Source organism: Mytilus californianus, unplaced genomic scaffold, assembly GCF_021869535.1.
Source record: "Mytilus californianus isolate M0D057914Y unplaced genomic scaffold, xbMytCali1.0.p SCAF_4, whole genome shotgun sequence".
NCBI classification, from domain to species: Eukaryota; Metazoa; Mollusca; class Bivalvia; order Mytilida; family Mytilidae; genus Mytilus; species Mytilus californianus.
Window position 1 is genome coordinate 115,859,386 of NW_026262690.1, and position 22,978 is coordinate 115,882,363.

The 22,978-nt window shown below is 33.6% G+C and overlaps 1 protein-coding gene and 1 long non-coding RNA gene across 2 annotated transcripts; both read right to left on the reverse strand.

The window, feature by feature from the left end:
* Window positions 1–614: 614 nt before the first annotated feature.
* On the reverse strand, window positions 615–21,909 carry LOC127739179 (splicing factor 3B subunit 2-like). The gene is made up of 17 exons (XM_052250789.1): window positions 21,704–21,909; window positions 20,848–21,010; window positions 19,311–20,188; window positions 17,042–17,180; window positions 11,285–11,376; window positions 10,898–11,013; window positions 10,125–10,203; window positions 9,321–9,452; window positions 8,338–8,646; window positions 7,019–7,168; window positions 6,248–6,337; window positions 5,670–5,777; window positions 4,765–4,872; window positions 4,177–4,313; window positions 3,521–3,719; window positions 2,974–3,165; window positions 615–771 (listed from the first exon to the last, which is right to left on the reverse strand). The coding sequence occupies exons 1-17, from the start codon at window positions 21,779–21,781 to the stop codon at window positions 709–711; spliced, it is 3,033 nt and encodes a 1,010-aa protein (XP_052106749.1). The 5' UTR covers window positions 21,782–21,909; the 3' UTR covers window positions 615–708.
* Window positions 1,233–1,896, reverse strand: LOC127739217 (uncharacterized). Its single transcript, XR_008000319.1, has 2 exons — window positions 1,836–1,896; window positions 1,233–1,525 (listed from the first exon to the last, which is right to left on the reverse strand). It is a non-coding gene; the product is annotated as an uncharacterized LOC127739217 (long non-coding RNA).
* Window positions 21,910–22,978: the final 1,069 nt, after the last annotated feature.

Here is a 22,978-nt window from a genome sequence, read left to right on the forward strand (position 1 = left end):
GTACTTGATCTGAGTTTTGTGGTAATAAGCATTGTGTATAGGTTTCATACCATTTGGTTGCTGCAAACTTCAGTTAGAGAACGAAAACGAAAAATTCAGCAATTTTTTCCATTTGTAAAGGGGCTTATCTCTAGAAAGGCAAAAGTGATGCCACAAAAATTCAAACTTGATCTGAGTTCTGGGGTAATAAGCATTGTGTATAAGAGTCATAACATTTGGTTGAGGCAAACTAAAGTTAGAGAACGGAAACCAATTTCAGGATGTACGTACGTACGTATACAGACGGACAAGGGTTAAACTTTATGCCCCCTCCACTACGGCAGGGGCATAAAAAAAATGTGTCAAGCTGCCATGATATTTGTAAAATGAATTATTGCAACCAATTATACCTTTCAGAAGCCCTATGTTTCATAATTCTTTCACAAGCATTATTATTGTGTCTACTTGTATCTGTATGCAGCCAGAGTAAAGCCAGCCCTACTTAGATGAACAAAAGAATATGGATAGTGGGGCCGGGCTGGCTTTAGTTTCCATGTTTATGTCAGGTGATCATTGAAATCAATTTAAAATGAAAATCATGTTTTCTATGAAAATAGAAAATATCTACAAACAAATACGATATATACATGATTTAATTATGACGACATAAAATATGAAAAAATATGACATGATTCATAGTCCAACAAATTACATATAGAAATATTGTCTTTAAAATTTGAATTCTTTGTATTTTTTGGACGATTTTCCACTGTCTTGCTGTTTCTTTCGTTTCTGAAACAAGAAAAAATTTAATAAAACTATATGACTATATATTTTTATTAATATCAATTATTATTCTGTTACATTCAATTTTGCACTATGTGATGGAAATTATCAGAAATTTTAAAATGCAAAGCTTTTTTAGAAAAAAAAATATAGCCTTGATTTGATAAAAAGCTGTAAAACTTCTATGAATCATTATCATTGTAATAGACGTGTGTAGATTAAGACACATTAAATAAAATGCTCCGCTGGGGCGCAGCTTGATACGACTGCAGAGGTCGAACCCTGAACAGTTGGGGCAAGTATGGACACAACATTCAAGCTTGATACAGCACTGAATTTGGATTGTAATTAAATATTTGACACAGCATAGGTTTCTCACACAGAATAAAAGTGGTCTAAGAACTTAAAATTTTTTAATTTACCTATTCAAACCATATCATTATTATTTGCTTTTATATATAAATCAGAAATAACCAATTTAAAATGGAAAATTTTAAAGAAAAAAAAGGAAAAAAAAATCCCCCCCCAAATTTTTTGAACCCCCTTATGATTCATCACCCCCAAACTCAATCCCAGCTTTCCCTTTGTGGTATGGTACCTTGCAGTACAATATCAGAGAGATCCATACACTTGAACACAAGTTATTGTCTGGAAACTAGAAAAATGCTTGTTTTTTGGCCCCTTTTTGGTCCCAAATTCCTAAACGTTTAGGGCAATTAACCCCAAACTCAAACCCAGCTTTCCCTTTGTGATATGGAACCTTGCAGTACAATTTCATAAAGATCCATACACTTACACACAAGTTATTGTCCTGAAACTAGTAATGCTTGTTTTTTTGCCCTTTTGTGGCCCCTAATTACTAAAATTTTGAGGGAATTACCCCCAAAATCAATTCCAGCCTTCCCTTTGTGGTATGGTACCTTGCAGTACAATTTCAGAGAGATCCATACACTTGAACACAAGTTATTGTCTGGAAAATAGAAAAATGCTTATTTTTGGCCCCTTTTTCCTAAACTTTTTGGGCAATTACCCCCAAACTCAATTCCAGCTTTCCCTTTGTGATATGGAACCTTGTAGTACAATTTCATAAAGATCCATACACTTACAAACAAGTTATTGTCATGAAACTAGAAACATCAGTGTTTTTTGCCCCTTTTGTCCCCTAATTCCTAAAATTTGGAGGCAATTACCCCCAAAATCAATCTCAGCATTCCCTTTGTGATTTGAAACCTTGTGATACAATGTCAGAGAGATCCATACACTTACACACAAGTTATTGTCATGAAACTAGAAAAATGCTTGTTTTTTGCCCCTTTTTGGCCCCTAATTCCTAAAATTTGGAGGCAATTACCCCCAAAATCAATCCCAGCATTCCCTTTGTGATATGAAACCTTGTGGTACAATGTCAGAGAGATCCATAAACTTACACACAAGTTATGTCTGGAAGTTACAAAAATGCTTATTTTTGGCCCCTAATTCCTTAACTGTTGGTACCATAACCCCCAAAATCAATCCCAACTTCCTTTTGTGGTATTGAACCTTATGCTAAAATTTCATTGAGATCCATTCACTTAAACTAAAGTTAGAGTGGGAAAACTAATGTGTCTTCGGACGACGACGACGCCAACGTCATACCAATATACGACCACAATTTTTTTTTTGCGGTCGTATAAAAATTACCTGGTTTTCAATTGTATTTTTTTTACTGAAACAAAAGTGCCCTAAGAACCAGATACTTTATTTCAATAATATGACCTTATAACAAAATATTTAAAATGTTTACAGGGCAGACCTGTTATCATATTTACATTCCCAATTTTGGGATTTTTTGCAAAGATTAAACTCAAGCAAGGTTTTGAAAAGAAATTTTAAATAAAATATGAAGGTAGTGCCTTGAAAAATGAAGGCCATAATCAACCAATAAGAATGAATAGTAATTTATTTTTACAAATCCCCTTTCTGAATAAATGGTCCCACATATCAGATTTTTCTGATTATCAAACTCCTATCAGGTTTTGGTGAGTGAACACCATCATCCGAATTTTTCAAGGATCTGATAAAAATGAAGGTGCTATATCTGCAATAAAAATCAATATGGGATATTTTTACAAGTTCCCTTACAAAAAATGGTCCCACATTTCAAATTTTTCTAAATTTGAGGAGGATCAGACAAAAAAATCCCCCCCTCATTGTGTGGGGTATAATTACCTTTTGTTTAGCGGCATGTTCTGCTACCATATCACTGAGATCTTCTTTCGCTAATTGAGACTGTTGTTCTCTCATTGTCTCATCATACTTAGCTTGCATGGCTGCTGTGTCAAGGTCTAATTCTTCAGGGTTCAAGGCCACTTCTATACCCTCTGTGGAGACCTTGTCTGTTTTCTTTGCCCCAGGTTGGACCTAAAATATCATAGTAAACAGTTTATTTCATTTGTGGTACACAAAATCACAAAATAACTGCTTTAATATGTGTATTGTTTTTTCAAGTTAATTCTATATGGTAATTCAATGTTTTCATTTTTTGATATTCATGATAGTTTTGAATATGATTCAAATCATTTAAAGCATCCATATTTTCATGTACAAAGCTCAAGACCGTCTTTGTCACAGATACTGTCAAATAAAATCAGAGGAAGGGCTAACTCATGAAAAACTTATATCATTTTACTGCAGCTCTTGCAAACAACACAGTAGAACAAACAACTAATGATGCTCTCATAACCAGTTTTACATAAATCTGACGTGTGCAACTCACCCCCGTCATGTCATATATATGACTAGATCCCATCATGGCTGCACCGACTTGTTGTTTTTTCTCTGGCAGTATAGTATACAAAGCAGGTGTTTCTCCTCCCTGGTCCATAGCATCTTCTATTCTTTTCTTTCTCAGTTCTATCATATCTGGTGTTTCTACACCTAAAGGTACTGAAGTTATTCCACTTGGTGTTACTAATCTGAAAATATATGTACAATAATAATTATAGCTTAGAATATATGTTCTTTATATACTATTTTTTTTGTCTTCTTTTTTTTAATTGTTACACCAAATGCATGGAATTTATCAAGGATATCACAACCTAATTTATATAAGTTAATCTCCTCTTTGATGATTTCTGGCTGTCGTTTTTCTCTCCTAGAGTTATGGGACTTAAGAATTCATTAAAAATCTTAATATTACGAGCACATCTAGCGATTCTTAAACAGATATGTATGAAAGGCTGGCAAAATGTTTAGCTTCCTTTTGTCAATTTTTTTTAAACTATGTCAAATTATAAGCAATTTTTTGTGTCTGAGTGTCTCGTGCAAAGTCCAGTTTCTTTCACTTATCCCATTCATAATAATCAAACAATCAATAAAACCTTCTTCTCTTTAAATTTTCAATGTATGATAGGACCTAACTACCAAACATACCCTTCTGGACCAGGAGTTATTAAGCCAGTTTCATCAGGAAGTTCCTCCTCTTCCTCCGATGATTCCTCCTCCGATGAAGATTCTTCTTCAAGCTCACCCCATAATGATTTATCAATTTCTTCTTCTTTAACAGGAGCCTGCAAAAAATGTTCCAATTTTATTTTTATCTCCCATGAATAAACTAAATCAACTATTATATGAAAGGTATCTAGAAATTTTAAGGAGCAAAAGAGATAGAAGTTTAGGCCATGAAATTTAACAGTTTTGTATATGAATGAAATATCTGCCACTTCTCATTAAAAGGTGAACCAACGTGGCAGACACCAGTTTTCAAAAAATATGAGTCACTTCTATAATGATATTACATACTCAAAGGAAAGTTCACTACATAACATAGATTATATAGTTTACAGTATGCATGCATATAGTATATTCACTTACTTGTCGACAAGTTTGTTTCAATTTCTTGTGTTTTTTTTCTGTATTTATGTTACCTTTTGTGAGTAAATCTGTTTGTATTTCAAATGCCTAAACTGGTTTAAGCTCCAAGTGTACATTGTAAATGTTTAATTACACACTTATAATTACCTGGAAGTCAGCACTTTGTGTACCGAATACATCACCATATAAAGGTTTACCATTCTCATCTACAGGGGGTTTACCCCAGCCGCCAGCATGGTAACCAAATGAACACCCCTATAAAATAAATAAGTTTTAAACTGAAATCCTTACACTGATAATATAAATGAACATATCTCTTAAGTGTGAACAGTAATCCCACTCTCAAGAGAGGTCTGCTCTCTTAAAAAAAATCCAATGTATAAAACAAACAATAATTTCTTACACAAGGCTGTTTCAGGAGGGCCATTTCTTTCCAAAGGCCAATCTTAATGTATGTAACAAAAAGTAATTTCTCCTGATAGGCCCCTCTCAGATTTGTCAGGCATTTTTTTCTACTAAATTTTCTAAAAATATTATTAGGAATGAAAGTTCTTGCCATCACCCTTGGTGGGTCTTCATATAGAATTGCAGATAAAGTGTAATTCTACTTGCTTCTGATATTTTTACAGTAAGACAGGAACTATAACTTCTAGTATTGGTGCAGGAAGACCATAGATGCCAACCCCTTTTGGTGCAATCAGTAAAAAAGTATTAGAATTCTGTAATAATTATTCATAAAAGTTTTACCATAATCACAGTAACAACTAGGCATAATCACAAATAAATTATTTCCTTTATTTAAGACAACTAAGATTTAAAGTCGATGAGCAAGTGAGGAACATTGACCATCTTGCTGAATGGAAGTCTTCTTTACAATATTTGCAAAAGAGGCATAATGTTCCAGTTTCCCATTACCTTGTCCAAGATTTCCTTTTCTGCACTGCAGAAATTCAATTGTTCAATCAGACATCATGAAACTGAAAACAAAAAGTTATACCAGGAATTTTACTTCGTTCTGGTATTGTTGAAGTAAGACTGTGAATTTTACTTACTTCTGGAATAGCTGCAGTAAGACCAGGAATTTTTAGGTTAGGATAAGATGGTGGAGGACCATATCTCTGCATAGCTATCAACCATGGAGGTGGAAACTTCTCAGAATTCTGAAATAATTTATTATAAAATAGTTGTTAAACATCAGTAGATTGTGGATTTTTACTCCTGATATTAAAAATACAAAATTTACATAAACAAGGTATTTCTAAAATAGATACTTTTTTTTATTATGAATGTCAATACAAGATCTATCAACAGTGTTACACAATTTGTTTCTGTTTCACAAATAAATGTATTTTATTTGTTTGTTTGCCTTGTATTTTTGATTTTTGATGTTTTTACCAATTCTTTTCTTTTTTGGGGGGGAGGAAACAGGGTCAAAAAGTTTTAATTATCCCACAATACATGAAATTCTCATTGATCACTTCCTTTATTTCTCGAAACTTTATCTTAGAAATCATCATGCATCAAACTTTATTTGTATAGTACCATTCCTTCCCAAGCATCCCACCCTTAAATATATATTTCAACCTTTGCCACAGTCATGTAGGTTATACTAACTGATACTTTTACTCACATGTCCAATAGGCATTCCTAATGCTGTTCTTAATTCATCTGATAAATTTCCAGGTTTCTTTTCTTTTAATCGAGTTTCAAACTCTTTCCCCTAAAGAATATGAAATAGCATATTTTCAAAAGCTATTATAACATTAACTGCCCAGTAATTGTTTATGAAACTACATTTCAATTAGGGTCTTTTCCATTCAAAGGATAACAGGGTATTCTGTATTTGTAGTAAACATTTTGTTTGTAATCAGCAGCTAATGGAAAAAACAATAAATAGTTATATGTCTATTAAATCATGGACTACTCTTTCTTATCAATAAATTTGTGCTGCCATTTGCAGAATATAAGGAATGTTCAAGGAAAAGTGCAGATGTCATGTGACTGATTTCAAAATGTATAAAGCAGTGTGTTTTTTTTTTCAGTTGCATTAGAATGGGCATAACAGTATAGTATTTGAAAATTTTCAACCTTATTTTTTTTTATGGTCCAAAATTGACTTTATTGGCTACATGTTCTAAGTAAAAAAGAGGTAAAATATCATTATAAAATTATTACTTGTGATACAGTAAGTATCTCAAAATGATAAATACGCTTTAATTGATAATTAAACAAATAAAAAAGAAACATTTCACAATAAAATTAAGGAATATTAAAAGTACAATTTTTATATACACATCTCAACTGTTTTGTTTCAAGTGCCACTGATTAGTTTTATGAAGACAAAAGGCATGTCTGGCTTTATACTCATTGTTATTATCACTAATATTCTTTTAATATTCACCTCGTAATATAAATCTCCATGTATTGTCATTTTAGGTTTGGTCTGCCACCTGAAGAAAGCATCGTGTAATTTTTGATAATCAATATCAATTTTTCCCATTTTTGGTCGGATCTTTTCTCTCATCTTAGATTTTAATGTTTTCTGGTCTTCCTGAAAATAATTATTAGGAAATAATTATAGGATTACAAAATTTATTCAAGCTTTACAAGCCACCTTTTGGGAACCTCCATAAATGCTGGAATTAAATAAAAGAAGAATGTGTCCATGAGAAACACGTGCCCTTGCTTGTAAATACGCACGAGTCAATAAAAGGGACATAACATGAGAACAGTGAAAGTGACGACACCCAAATTCAATTTTGATCTGTGTTTGGTGATAATAAGCATTGTGTATAAGTTTCTTATTATTTGGTTGAGGCAAACTAAGGCTAGAGAACAGAAACCAATTTCAGGACAGAGGTATGTATGGAGAAGGGTAAACCTTAATGCCCCCATCACCTTGCAGTAGGGGCATTAAAAGCTTTGGCAATTCATTAAATTTTGTTTACCTTTCATTTCAGAGTTTCAACAAGGTAACATGGATTGAGCATTTCTGTTTTTGAACTCTACCAAATATTTCTGTAGAATTTACAGAACTATGTATGCAAAACATAAATACCACACACACACACAAAAGTCAATTAAACTTGACCTGTAACAGCCAAAGTGTACGAAAAGTAGACATATATTATCTTCAACCATGGACAAGTACTATCCACACTAAATAGCATACTGTGAATTCCTTATATTCATGTGATACCAATCTTCCTGGATTTCTTTGGTAAAGGTGAACCACCAATTTATATTTGCCACTATGGGTGGGTGCAAAATATTGTGTTGAACGGGTGTAAAATTATGTAGGACTCTAAAATCGCTTCTATGGGTGGTCACTCTGTTTTCAAAGTGCCTTCCCTAGGTACCATGTATGTTTTGATGGAACAGCCCTAAGTACACATTTTTTGTAGGCTTGTATGCAGACTTTTGTAAAACTAAGAAATCAAATTTCCAAGAAAATTCAATTTTTCCTTAATCCGCAAAAATTGGTACCAACGAAAGTAAATTAATCCACATTATCTTAAATTGTGAAGAGTTTAGACAAGTTGTGAATGGAATCAACAAAGACAACCATAGATCCTATTTAATAATAGACCAATAACTCACAATAAGAATCTGTATTGCCGAAAAACATAATATATCAATCTTTCAATACCATTTCCTAGTAAACAGTAAATAAAGGGATCTATGATGTATAAGTACTAGATTTTATTGCTATCAATTTACCTTTTCTTGTAAAGCTTCTCTCATCTCCATGATTCCTGTAGCTTTGATAAAATCTGGAAGTTCAAATGGTGGCTTTTCAATACCACGTTTTCCTTGTAAATATTTCCTTTTAAAACACCAATGTCTTGGTACAGGTACTGTGTTCCTTGTGGCCTTCAGACATACCAACAATCGAGGATCCTGTGCTGTAACGTCATGCATTTCTACTACGTCAGGTCTACCAACAAGTTGCTTTAACTGGGCCACAGACAATCTTGTCATCTTCTTTAACTTTTTCTTTGACATTTTTGGATGATCTTCTTTGTTTTCCTATATTTAAAATGTTTATTGTTGTATTTTAGCATTAAGGTCAAGTTTAAATAATTTATGGTGACTTGCAAAATTTGACCTTTCGGCATGCTAATAGATTGAACAGAGATAACTATACAGATTATTCCAGCTTCTTTTCACTCAAGAAGGACTTGCAATGTCCCTTTTTTTGCTACATTAAAAAGGTATGATAGTGAAATCTGACTTTTTAAAGATTTTGAAAAAATATTTGGTTGGTATCTGGGCTTGATTTTTCACCAAATTTTATTTTACTTTTAATTATAATTGGGCAAATTGGTTGAGGCCATTCTCCTTGATTTTCTATAATAATACTACAAGCATTCTGACAAACGAATAAAAGATTTGATTACATGATTGCTACTCAATGTCCAACAGAAAATTTTTACATACATATTCAGGACAATAATTTGTTAATATGATATCAATACATATTCTGATTTGATGGCTACCAGCCTTTGCACTATTGCTCCTTAATGTAGAGTGCTAAGCAGAAAATACTAATTTTAAAGCCTTTGCTTTGACACAGTTAGAGGTAAAACCTACAACCTCACAAACTCAAGGTAAGCATACTATGTATCTTTTCTAATGCAAAACATCTATATATATATGATATGATGATTCCCAAATAATTTTCTTGTTTATTTCCCTCTTACATCGGTTTCCATTTTCTCATCTTCATCATCCTCCTCTTCGAACATTCCTCTGGGTTTGACCTCTTCTGGTTTCTTCTCTGCTTCTTTCTTTTCTTCTAAAACTTTTTCTTTTGGCTTTTCTGCTTCTGAGATCTACAAAATGGGGTTAATGAAATTTTGTATTCATGTCCTTTGTTTATTGGTAAAATTAAACATATCATGTATCTTCAAATTGTTGTTTAACAAGCACAGTGAGCTCAAACAGCAACATGTATGACAATAAAAAGATCTATTGAAAGCTATAAATGATATCTTCATACTGTAACATTCTCATGGGTGCCACAGATTGGATTTTTACATTAATTGTTTTCACATCATCAGAGCAATCAAATGTGTACTCCTGAAAATTGATTTTGATAGTAGGTGAGCTTGTTGTAGAGATGCATACAACTGCCCAATTGTATTTTTTGGCAAGGGCTAGTTAATATAAGGGGAAATATAGATGAATTCATACTGTACAAGATTATGACATTTCAAAAGTTTGGTCAAATTCAAAAATTCAACTTCTGTCACGATCTTTCCTTATGAATACATCTGGGCTAATCAGAACATCCAAAACAGTGGAGTTCCCATAATGCAACACAAATTCTGAATTGGTCTGTTGAACCCCAAAAAACCAGACACTTACTTATAAGTAACTAACTGAAAATAATAAACAGAATAAATAAACTGCACTTCAAAAAACAAAAGACAATGTAATAAAAAAGTTCTTTATGATACTTAAAGGGAACACAATGTATTTTGAAAACTGGCAATATTACCTACCTTAAAAGCTTCAAATATTTTGGCAAATGTGTAATAATTAGGATCAGAAGGATCCAGCTCTAACTGTTCCTGTACATATCTGAAAAAATGCATTATCATGAATATACAAAACTACAAGATTATATATAAAAATTACAAAAAAAACAACAAAAACAATCACATAACACACCACAGAACAAATGAACAAAACAAGCTACATTCCAGACTTTGTCTATTGTCATTTCAGTGCATTTGTAAATCTCTAAACATTTAAAGATAAAAGAAGAATGTGTCTGAGGACACGCATGCCCCTGCTCAAGCTTCAAACAAATAAAAAAAGGGACAGACGGACGAAAAGACAAAGGACGGAAGGACTGACAGTCCAGGGTAACCCATAAATATCAAAATCAGTGTTGTTCCATTATAAACACAAATATGGAAGCTAGAATAGACTGTTTGAAATTCAAAACTATGTATACATGTCATCATGGTCATTCTGGACTCCCTCCTTAAAATTAACACTTTCCTTTTAACTTGATGCCTATTTACAGTTAACTTACTCTTCATTTACATTTCCAATTCACTTGTTGTTTATTAACAGTAAACTTACTGTCATTAACAGTTCACTTGTTGCTTATTAACAGTAAACTTATTCTGCAAATACAATTACCATTCACTTGTTGCTTAACATTAAAACACTCTAAATTAACAGTAAATTAACTCTAAATTAACGCTAAACTTACTCTAAATTAACATCCTCCCTTTTACTTTTTGTTTATTAACAGTAAACTTACTCTACATTAACAGTTTCCTCCGTAGTTGTCTCCTTAGGTTTGGGTGGCAGCTGTTGCTGCATCAGTCTGTTCTTTTTGGACTTCTTCTTCTTCTTTTTCTTCCTTCTATTCTTTGACTACATAAAATAAAGGAATTAATACTACATGTCTACTAAAAACTGAACTTTAGACCAATCGGAAGATTTTTATTTTCATGAATGAGTTACATAGGTTGACTCAAGGTAAATCAGGGTGAATGAGTTCATTGAACAATTGGTTCTTACTCTGACATAAGAACATAATCATTGAGCATAGAAATAAGGGAAAGTGCACTAAATTAAAATTCGTCTATGGCATGATGGGTAAAAAAGATTCCCAGATGGCAAGGGAGAGGACTGTTTAACTTACCTCTTTACTTGCATCAGGTTTGTCAGTCTCTTCATCAATATCATATGTTTCATATCCTATATCTTCATCTATTTCTTCTGTTTCTTCCTTTACTGTAACAAAAAAATAATGTATGTAGTTCAGTCTATTACATCTTTAATCTTATTTGGATTAATGACTCATGCATTTTTATCATTTTATATTTATTAATAATTCTAAATTTTATTTCAAAACATATTTGCTATCTTAGGGAAATACTTTTTATTTTCATGAGACAGAGATTGATAAGCTGATATTGTGAATTTCAATTAAGTTTATGATATATTTACACTGTACTTTCCTTGTTTGATTCCATAATTTCCTACAAAGAGGTTTAACACCTTCAACAAAATATAGATTCTATACAGTAGGTGTCTTTTGGTTATTTGTGTGAATAGGTTGCTGCCAAAATGATATATTCTCGATATCTCTTTTTATTCATATTTGTCAGCATAACAAGCGTTAGTTAATTTTGACATCACATGAAAAATGTGGGATGCCACAACATAAAAGTGAATGATGATGTATAGCATAAATAAAGCAAGGTGTTGTAAACTCTTGAGTAAAGTGTCACATTCTGATATTTAGGAGACCCTGATCAATTAGGGTAATACTATAATGGTGATGTACAGTACTTGTCACAAATACAGGAAGTTGTGGGTTTCACTGAAAACCTTAAAATAATTATTTGCTTCTTTTACACTTAGCAAGCAGCAAATAAGTGAGAGCAAAGAATATTCATGTCAGATTGATGATATGTGTCTTGGTGGGTGGCATGCATTCTTACAGGCTGATGCCTTGTGAGACACCACTTAAATCTAGCACAGTATGTCAGTTTGGTACAAAGCAAGGTTGGTATTAATAGAACACTGAAATGTTCCCATTTTTAATATGCTTGAAAGATTGCTTGCAGCATGTAAGACATTCACCCATCCATCAACATAGGGTCATACACTATTTCAGGATCTATAAAAGAAGAATGTGTCTGACGACATGAATGCCCCAACTGAAGCTTCAAACAAACGAAAATGGGACAGACAGAGGGACAGAAAGATAGAAGGTTTGAAAGACAGGACGGAAAGACTGAATGACAGATGGTCAAGGGTAACACTAAATGCTCATGTCGCCTATAGCAGGGGCATAAAAATTGTAGATCTTAAGGATGTTCGCTCCTTTGTTTTAAAATATCAAGCTTTTTAAAAGACTATTATAAATTGATAGTATATATGCAAAGAAACTTAAAAAGCAGAAAAAAGTGATAGGTCCATGTGTTTGTTTTTGAGATATAGTCAATTGAAAATTCGGCAGGAAATGATTCTCTCTAGATTTTTCATACATTTAACATGGCACCTTTTTCCTTTCAAAAACTATGAAAAAATAACAAGAATTTTATAAGATTTTCAAAAATGGCTTTATAAATTATATGCAATAAAACTGTGAAAAGAAAAGTAGGGGTTAGTGGGCAAAATTTGCATTGGCACTACATGGATTAAACTAGAGGATTCCGAATATCTGACAAAAAGTCAAAAACAAGAGTAGAGAACTTCCTTAAACTGATTTTACTGTGGATTCATTATAATTTGTGGGATACCAATTTTCATGGAATTCATGGGTTACGGTAAACCAAGCATATTTAAATGTTCAACATATACATATTCTATATGCTTGTATGTAAACTTTGACAAAACCACAAAAATAAATTTTTTCTCAATCCACAAAATTGGTATCCACAAAATTAAATGAATCCACAGTGATCAAATAACCTTAATATTGATCTGAACTCTTTCAAACATACTCAGTTCCCCATATCAATAACCATAACTCTTTCAGACATACTCAGTTCCCCATATCAATAACCATAACTCTTTCAAACATACTCAGTTCCCCATATCAATAACCATAACTCTTTCAGACATACTCAGTTCCCCATATCAATAACCATAACTCTTTCAAACATACTCAGTTCCCCATATCAATAACCATAACTCTTTCAAACATACTCAGTTCCCCATATCAATAACCATAACTCTTTCAAACATACTCAGTTCTCCATATCAATAACCATAACTCTTTCAAACATACTCAGTTCCCAATATCAATAACCATAACTCTTTCAAACATACTAAGTTCCCCATATCAATAACCATAACTCTTTCAGACATACTCAGTTCTCCATATCAATAACCATAACTCTTTCAAACATACTCAGTTCCCAATATCAATAACCATAACTCTTTCAAACATACTCAGTTCTCCATATCAATAACCATAACTCTTTCAAACATACTCAGTTCCCCATATCAATAACCATAACTCTTTCAGACATACTCAGTTCCCCATATCAATAACCATAACTCCTTCAGACATACTCAGTTCCCCATATCAATAACCATAACTCCTTCAAACATACTCAGTTCCCCATATCAATAACCATAACTCTTTCAAACATACTCAGTTCTCCATATCAATAACCATAACTCTTTCAGACATCCTCAGTTCTCCATATCAATAACCATAACTCTTTCAGACATACTCAGTTCCCCATTTCAATAACCATAACTCTTTCAGACATACTCAGTTCCCCATATCAAAAACCATAATTCTTTCAAACATACTCAGTTCCCAATATCAATAACCATAACTCTTTCAAACATACTCAGTTCCCGATATCAATAACCATAACTCTTTCAAACATACTCAGTTACCCATATCAATAACCCAAACATACTCAGTTCCCCATATCAATAACCATAACTCTTTCAAACATACTCAGTTCTCCATATCAATAACCATAACTCTTTCAGACATACTCAGTTCTCAATATCAATAACCATAACTCTTTCAAACATACTCAGTTCCCCATATCAATAACCATAACTCTTTCAGACATACTCAGTTCCCCATATCAATAACCATAACTCTTTCAAACATACTCAGTTCCCCATATCAAAAACCATAACTCCTTCAAACATACTCAGTTCCCCATATCAATAACCATAACTCTTTCAAACATACTCAGTTCCCCATATCAATAACCATAACTCTTTCAAACATACTCAGTTCCCAATATCAATAACTATAACTCTTTCAAACATACTCAGTTCTCCATATCAATAACCATAACTCTTTCAAACATACTCAGTTCTCCATATCAATAACCATAACTCTTTATCACATACTCAGTTCCCCTTATCAATAACCATAACTCTTTCAGACATACTCAGTTCCCAATATCAATAACCATAACTCTTTCAGACATACTCAGTTCCCCATATCAATAACCATAACTCTTTCAGACATACTCAGTTCCCCATATCAATAACCATAACTCCTTCAGACATACTCAGTTCCCCATATCAATAACCATAACTCTTTCAAACATACTCAGTTCCCCATATCAAAAACCATAACTCTTTCAAACATACTCAGTTCCCCATATCAATAACCATAACTCTTTCAAACATACTCAGTTCCCCATATCAATAACCATAACTCTTTCAAACATACTCAGTTCTCCATATCAAAAACTATAACTCTTTCAAACATACTCAGTTCCCCATATCAATAACCATAACTCTTTCAAACATACTCAGTTCCCCATATCAATAACCATAACTCTTTCAAACATACTCAGTTCCCCATATCTCTTTCAAACATACTCAGTTCTCCATATCAATAACCATAACTCTTTCAAACATACTCAGTTCTCCATATCAATAACCATAACTCTTTCAGACATACTCAGTTCCCCATATCAATAACCATAACTCTTTCAGACATACTCAGTTCCCCATATCAAAAACCATAACTCTTTCAAACATACTCAGTTCCCCATATCAAAAACCATAACTCTTTCAAACATACTCAGTTCTCCATATCAATAACCATAACTCTTTCAAACATCCTCAGTTCTCCATATCAATAACCATAACTCTTTCAAACATACTCAGTTCCCCATATCAATAACCATAACTCTTTCAAACATACTCAGTTCCCCATATCAAAAACCATAACTCTTTCAAACATACTCAGTTCCCCATATCAAAAACCATAACTCTTTCAAACATACTCAGTTCCCCATATCAATAACCATAACTCTTTCAAACATACTCAGTTCCCCATATCAATAACCATAACTCTTTCAGACATACTCAGTTCCCCATATCAATAACCATAACTCTTTCAGACATACTCAGTTCCCCATATCAATAACCATAACTCTTTCAAACATACTCAGTTCTCCATATCAATAACCATAACTCTTTCAGACATACTCAGTTCTCCATATCAATAACCATAACTCTTTCAAACATACTCAGTTCCCCATATCAATAACCATAACTCTTTCAGACATACCGTTCCTACTCGCTTATTAGTCGGAAAATTGGGAGTAAAATTCATAATCCAGAGAGGGGGACCGACTAATAGACGAGATCTAGCGACCAGAGGAAAAATCCAAGCTTGAGAAAAGTGGTCAGGAGTGAATTTCCTGGTCAAAACTACGTTTTTGATTGCCAAACCTACATAAATCAATAAATAAAAAGTTTTTGTTGAAAATAAATGACTACAATACTGTCTTTGTGTTTTATTTGTTCCTTGGTAAACATTTTCTGCAAATTCGTGTTGAAATTCTATTGTTTCCGGTTTGTGTATTGATTTTCATGGTCACATGATTTTCCTATAAACCCAAAAGAAGAGCCAAGAACCAAAAATGAAAAGGAGATAACAATGTACCAAATATGTGAAAGGATGTTTTCAGCGGAGTTATTGTGTCATTATTGTGATATCATGATATCAATTCAATGCTTATAAATCATATAATAATCAAAAAATAATTTTAAGATTCATTCCCAAAATCAAAATATTATTCATTAAAGTGTCTCAGGTAAACAAAAATTACAAAATTGATTGACAAGCCAATATAATCCATTGATAACCCCAATTAAGAGACAAAGAGTTGTATTTACTAAAGGTGTGAAAACTATCAGTGATAGGTAAACAGATGACACTAATGAGTTGGAGTTAGTTATTTTAATATATTGATTAGCTTCTCTTAATTTTTTTAATCCTTTAATTATCACAATATAATAAGAATTATGAAGTGTACATGCTCATTTAACACCAAGTTATGTATGCTGTGAAAAATATTTTCATCAAGTGTTGATTGACTTTAAATTTTTCAGGTTCATATTGGTTTATATTCGCTTTTCTCAAACAATAGGTTATTAGTCATACCCTACAAAATCATTGATGCATTATGTAAACAACACATGGCTAATCTAACATTTGAACAGTGAACAAAACAAGAGAAATGAATACATCTTTATTATTAACAGCAATATAAATTATCATGATGAGCATCAACTAAATTCAAACCAAACAAACATTAATGCAGAAATGAATATTATTCCTGGATTTGCATTGGTTTTACCGGCGTTCAGTTACTGTCAGCTGAAAAAAAAATGCCCAAATTTTGTCCGACTTATACGAGGGTCAAGACTAAATCCTTAGAATTTGGAGCTGAAAAGGGCCCCGACTTATAGTAGGATCGACTATTAGGCGAGTATCTACAGTACTCAGTTCTCCATATCAATAACCATAACTTTTTCAGACATACTCAGTTCTCCATATCAATAACCATAACTCTTTCAAACATACTCAGTTCCCAATATCAATAACCATAACTCTTTCAAACATACTCAGTTCCCCATATCAAAAAGCTTTTAAGATTACACTTACCTTTAGGTTTATTCATTTCCTCTAATTCTTCTGGTGACACACCCACTTCCTGAGCTCTGGCGTCTTTGAAAGCTAAGATCTTCTCCAAAGCTTGTGGTAATTTAACTTCTTTTTGTTTCTCTTCTTCTGGTGGTTCAAACTGAAATGCATAAACAGTATTTCCTAATTGTTTCAATGTCAAGAATATTGATGGTTACAATGAAAAAAGCTTGCACTTAAACTTCTACTCTGATCTACATGATGTACCAGACAAAGAATTAAAGATTTTCTGGATTTTGCATTCTGAATAGCTAAAAAAACCTTGTTTTTAGTCTCATTGTTGAAAACCTGTCAGTCCTTGTGATGGTGAAGAATTGTAATAAAGTGCTTTCCTTTGAAATTTAAATATCTAGAAACAATATAAAAATTTGGCCAAGTTTGGTTGAACAGTTCTTAAGTTAACACATAGAAACAACATATAGCCCCATTGTTTAATCATTCAAGGACCATAACTCCTGAACAGCAAAATGAAAATCGATAAAAAAGAATTTCTGTTTTGTCAGTAAAAACAAATTACAGGAGGTTGTCAAATGACAGCAAACCTGGTTTTTCTTACATAAATTAGTGTTCTTGTAAAAGCAAATAAGGGCTATAACTCCTGATCAGCAAAAGTGATAACAATCTTGACCTTCATTTTGTCATGAGAAACAATGTCAAAATTTGAGAATTTGTGTAGAAGTGTTCTAGATTTTGAACCTATTATTTCTGTGGAAAACCCTGTTATCTTTATAACATTTAATAAAATGCTCCCCTGGGCGCAGCTTGATACGACCGCAGAGGTCGAACCCTGAACAGTTGGGGAAAGTATGGACACAACATTCAAGCTTGATACAGAACTGAATTTGGATTGTGATTAAATATTTGACACAGCATAGGTTTCTGACACAGAATGAATGTGGTCTAAGACTACACTAACACACAAGTTATGTCTGGAAGTTACAAAAAAATGCTTATTTTTGGCCCCTTTTGGCCCCTAATTCCTTAACTGTTGGTACCATAACCCCCAAAATCAATCCCAACCTTCCTTTTGTGGTATGGAACCTTGTAGTACAATTTCAGAAAGATCCATAGACTTACACACAAGTTATTGTCATGAAACTAGAAAAATGCTTGTTTTTGCCCCTTTTTTAGCCCCTAATTCCTAAAATTTTGAGGCAATTACCCCCAAAATCAATCCAAGCATTCCCTTTGTGATATGGAACCTTGTGGTACAATGTCAGAGAGATCCATAAACTAACACACAAGTTATGTCTGGAAACTACAAAAATGCTTATTTTTGGCCCCTTTTTGGCCCATAATTCCTTAACTGTTGGTACCATAACCCCCAAAATCAATCCCAACCTTCCTTTTGTGGTATGGAACCTTGTAGTACAATTTCAGAAAGATCCATACACTTGAACACAAGTTATTGTCTGGAAACTAGAAAAATGCTTATTTTTGGCCCCTTTTTGGCCCCTTATTCCTAAACATTTTGGGCAATTACCCCCAACCTCAATTCCAGCTTTCCCTTTGTGATATGGAACCTTGTAGTACAATTTCAGAAAGATCAATAGACTTACACACAAGTTATTGTCATGAAACTAGAAAAATGCTTGTTTTTGCCCCTTTTTTAGCCCCTAATTCCTAAAATTTTGAGGCAATTACCCCCAAAATCAATCCAAGCATTCCCTTTGTGATATGGAACCTTGTGGTACAATGTCAGAGAGATCCATACACTAACACACAAGTTATGTCTGGAAGTTACAAAAAATGCTTATTTTTGGCGCCTTTTGGCCCCTAATTCCTTAACTGTTGGTACCATAACCCCCAAAATCAATCCCAACCTTCCTTTTGTGATATTGAACCTTATGGTAAAATTTCATTGAGATCCATTCACTTAAACTAAAGTTAGAGTGCGAAAACCAATGTGTCTTCAGACGACGACGACGCCGGACGACAACGACGCCAACGTCATACCAACAAAATTTTTTGCGGTCGTATGAAAAGGACTTGATGAACAGTTTCAGAGATTGATAGTACCAAGACATGATCAACCATTTTTTTTCACTCAGCAACACCTGTACATTTTCAGGAAATCCATATCAATAATTCAAACTGATCTGGTAGTGTCTGTAAAATCTATAATGTGAATGTTTGTTTCATGTTTTTTAGAAGTCTGCTCAACCAGATGTTTTTAGTAAAAATCATATATTTTATTTTTAGTAGCATATAAAAAAGACCCTAAACTTACCTTTGGAGGGGGTAGTTTCTCCATTGGCTGACCTGGTGGTCCTGGCGGACGACTCATTGAAACAGTTGTTGGTGGTCCTGGGGGACGACTCATTGCAACAGATGTTGGTGGTCCTGGAGGACGATTCATTTGAACAGATGTTGGTGGACCAGGAGGTCCAGGAGGCCTTCCACCTGGACCTGAGCCTGGTGGTCCACCCATTAATGACTGAGGTGGTCCTTGTGGTGGTCTAATCATTGGTGGCCCTTGCTGTCCTTGACCCATCTGTGGTGGCGGCTGTGGTCTTGGTGGCATATTTTGTGGTCTTGGTGGAGGACCTACACCTTGTGGTCCCATCTGTGGGGGAAACTGATTTGGTGGTGGACCCTGTGGTCTCTGTGGCTGTGACATTGTAACAGGAGGTGGACCCCTTTGACCACCGACTGGCTGTTGCATAGGTGGTCTAGGTGGACCATCTGACATCTGTGGGTGAGGAGCTTGGGGCATTAATGGAGGAATTGCTGATGGTCCACCACCAGGTGGCATGAATGGGGGACCAGAAGGTGGTCCTGAACTGGTCTGCATATGTGGAGGCATAGAAGACATTCCAGACTGCATCAAAGATGGAATAGGAGGACCAGGTGTTGTCTGCATTAAAGACGGAATTGATGTAGGGTCTTGTCCTGACTGCATCAATGGTGGGGGACCTCCCCCCGACTGCATTAGCGGTGGGGGACCTCCCCCAGACTGCATTAAAGGTGGAGGTCCTCCTACAGATTGCATTAATGGTTGTTGCCCAGTGTTCGATACTGAAGGTCTAATAGGCTGTGCCATTAAACTAGGTGGCGGTTGCTGGGGTGGTCCTGAAGCTGGAGGCCCAACTGGTGGTGGCCTGGGGACTGAAAATACAAATGTTAAAATAAAATTTTCATTTTCCCTAATTTTATTGGGTCTTCAATTCATTGTTAAAAAATAATGGAAAATATCAAATGAACGGTAAACATGCATGTTGTTGGGTACTAAACAGTTTAATGATGTTGTCTGTTCTATGGTCGGGTTATTGTCTCTTTGACACATTCCCCATTTCCATTCTCAATTTTAATGATGTTTTGATGAACAGTGAAATCTAAGAAAAATTTGCAGACTACAAATTTTTATTTTACGAGTATGGTAAAAATGTATTAAAAATCAAGCAATATAAAATAATCTTTTTATTATGTACCAGTTAAGAAGTCTAAAGATGAGGCAGGTAGTCCTCTTTTTCAATCATCAAGTGAAAATTTCTGCTTTAAACTCAGAATTTAGTCAATTATGACCATGATGACCAGTCCCTGCTTTTTGTTATTGTTTGTTACCTAGTGAAGCCTGTTCTTGTTTATTTTTTCTTCCTGCTTGCTTTATGTTTCCCTTTTGGAACCTACCTATTGGAATTGCTATTGTCTCATTCATTTTTCCCTTTTGTCTTTTTTGTTTCCCTCTTTGAACCTACCTGTTGGAGGTTGCTATTGTCTCATTCATTTTTCCCTTTTGTCTTTTTTGTTTCCCTCTTTGAACCTACCTGGTGGACCTTGCTGCTGTCTCATTTGCTCTTCCTGTATTCTTTTCTGTTCCTCTTTCTGAGCCTCCATCATTGCAATCTGTTGTGTTCTTAGTAACTCTGCTTCTTTCATTCTCCTTTCAGTCTCTACTTGATTAATTGCAGCCTGCTGTTGTTGAAGTAACTAGAAAATACTGATATCTGTCAGTATATGAAAATATTGCTTCAATCATACTAATGAATATATAATTATATAAAATACCAAAAAAACAAATACAAATGTAGTACAGTGGATTCATTATTATTCGTGATATCAGTTTTCGAGGATTTCATGGATATAGCTTAACAATAAATTCAAAATGTTCAACGAAGTTTCAAATTTTCTATGGATTTGTATGCTGACTCTCACTGGCAAATCCATGAAATCAAATATCAACCAAAAAATATGGTGTCCTCAAACGAGGAAAATTGGTATCAACAAAAATAAATGAATCCACAGTATCTAATTTCTTAATTCTTATAAATAACTTGATTCTTAAACTTTCATTATGGTTTATCTGCTTGTGTGGTTAGTTTTCTGTCTTACTGACTTTCATCCAATATCCTGTATTCTTTGATTTTCGTTTTTCTGCCAGGTGAACACTTCATCCTGTTATTGCCCTTAATAACCTTTTCTTGTTCCATCATTTGTTTTTGTATTCTTACAGGTGGACATATCACCTTGTTATAGCCCTGACTGACCTGTTGTTCCATTATTCATTTTTGAGTTCTGCCAGGTGAACATCTCACCCTGTTATTGCCCTGACTGACATGATGTTGATTAAATATTTGTATTTCTGCCAGGTGAATATCTCACCCTGTTATTGCCCTGACTTACCTGTTGTTGTTCCATCATTTGTTTTTGTGATCTTTCAGCCTCTATAAGCTGTTGTTGATGGCGAACTCGCTCCATCATTTCCAATTCTGACGTCTGTTGATTCTGTGATTCCAGTAACTGCTGCTGAAGAGCTACCTTTCTTTGTAAATCTTCATCATCACCATCATCATCATCTTCTTCCTGTATTTCCAATATTGAAAAAGATCACAAAAATATTTCATAAACAATTGTAGATCTTCTTTTAAAGGGGCACTAGCTACGAGATATATAAAAAATCTAATATATGATTTTTTTTTGTTCAATCATTAATGAAAGTGAAATAATGAAATAATATATCGCTTTTAGCCGCCAGTATGGTTCAATTTTGTCAAAATAAGCTAAGAAACATTGATGATGAATTATTCACTTGCAAGTGAATAATTCGACCTGAATCCGTATTCATGTGAACTTCAATTTAACCCCTTAGCTAGAGATGGATAACACATGAATTGTATGTGTAAAGTTATTTAAAGGAAAAGAATGTCAACATTGAAAGTGAAACAAAGGTAAATCATTTGATTTACTGATCCGATCCACAAAAAATCATTCTTATACAAGTAAAAACTATGATAAACATATATTTTTAATCTATAATATGAAATTAAAAAGACCTAGAAAAATCCAATAGCATGAGTTCGCTTAATCTATTTATATCTTTATTTATGTTTACATCGCTTATATGGTCATCGGATGACTTTGGAGGTCAACTCAATAGTTAATTAGATGGCGTCTAGACTAAAATACACACGAAACGAAGCTACGTGTTATCATGCCCATGTCCTGTTAACTGTTTATTTTAGACTTTTAATAGTTTTGATGAATGTTTTATATTGTTATAAATCAAATATGAGAATTTGAGTCAAATCAGTGAACATGAATTTGACAGCTAGTGCCCCTTTAAGTTGATTTTTACTATTCCTAGGGTAAAGATGGTATTTTTTCATAAGCCCTGACTATATCTATCCTGTAAGTAAGCATATTTTTGTTGGATGTTATTTTAATAATTTGACTTGTTCATCACAATACATTTTTTTAGAAATTTGCTGATTTTTTCTTTACTTCAATACACCAAGACAGGTGGAAGGACTTTTATTGGGTGGTCAGGATTTGGCCTTTATTTTTTTTTCTGCAATTCTGGATTTTTAATTCTGATTGTTCTGACAACCTTTTCACTTGAATATCGTCAATCTTATTATAAATTTTACTGTATAATCCATTAGTAATAGGATTCATATT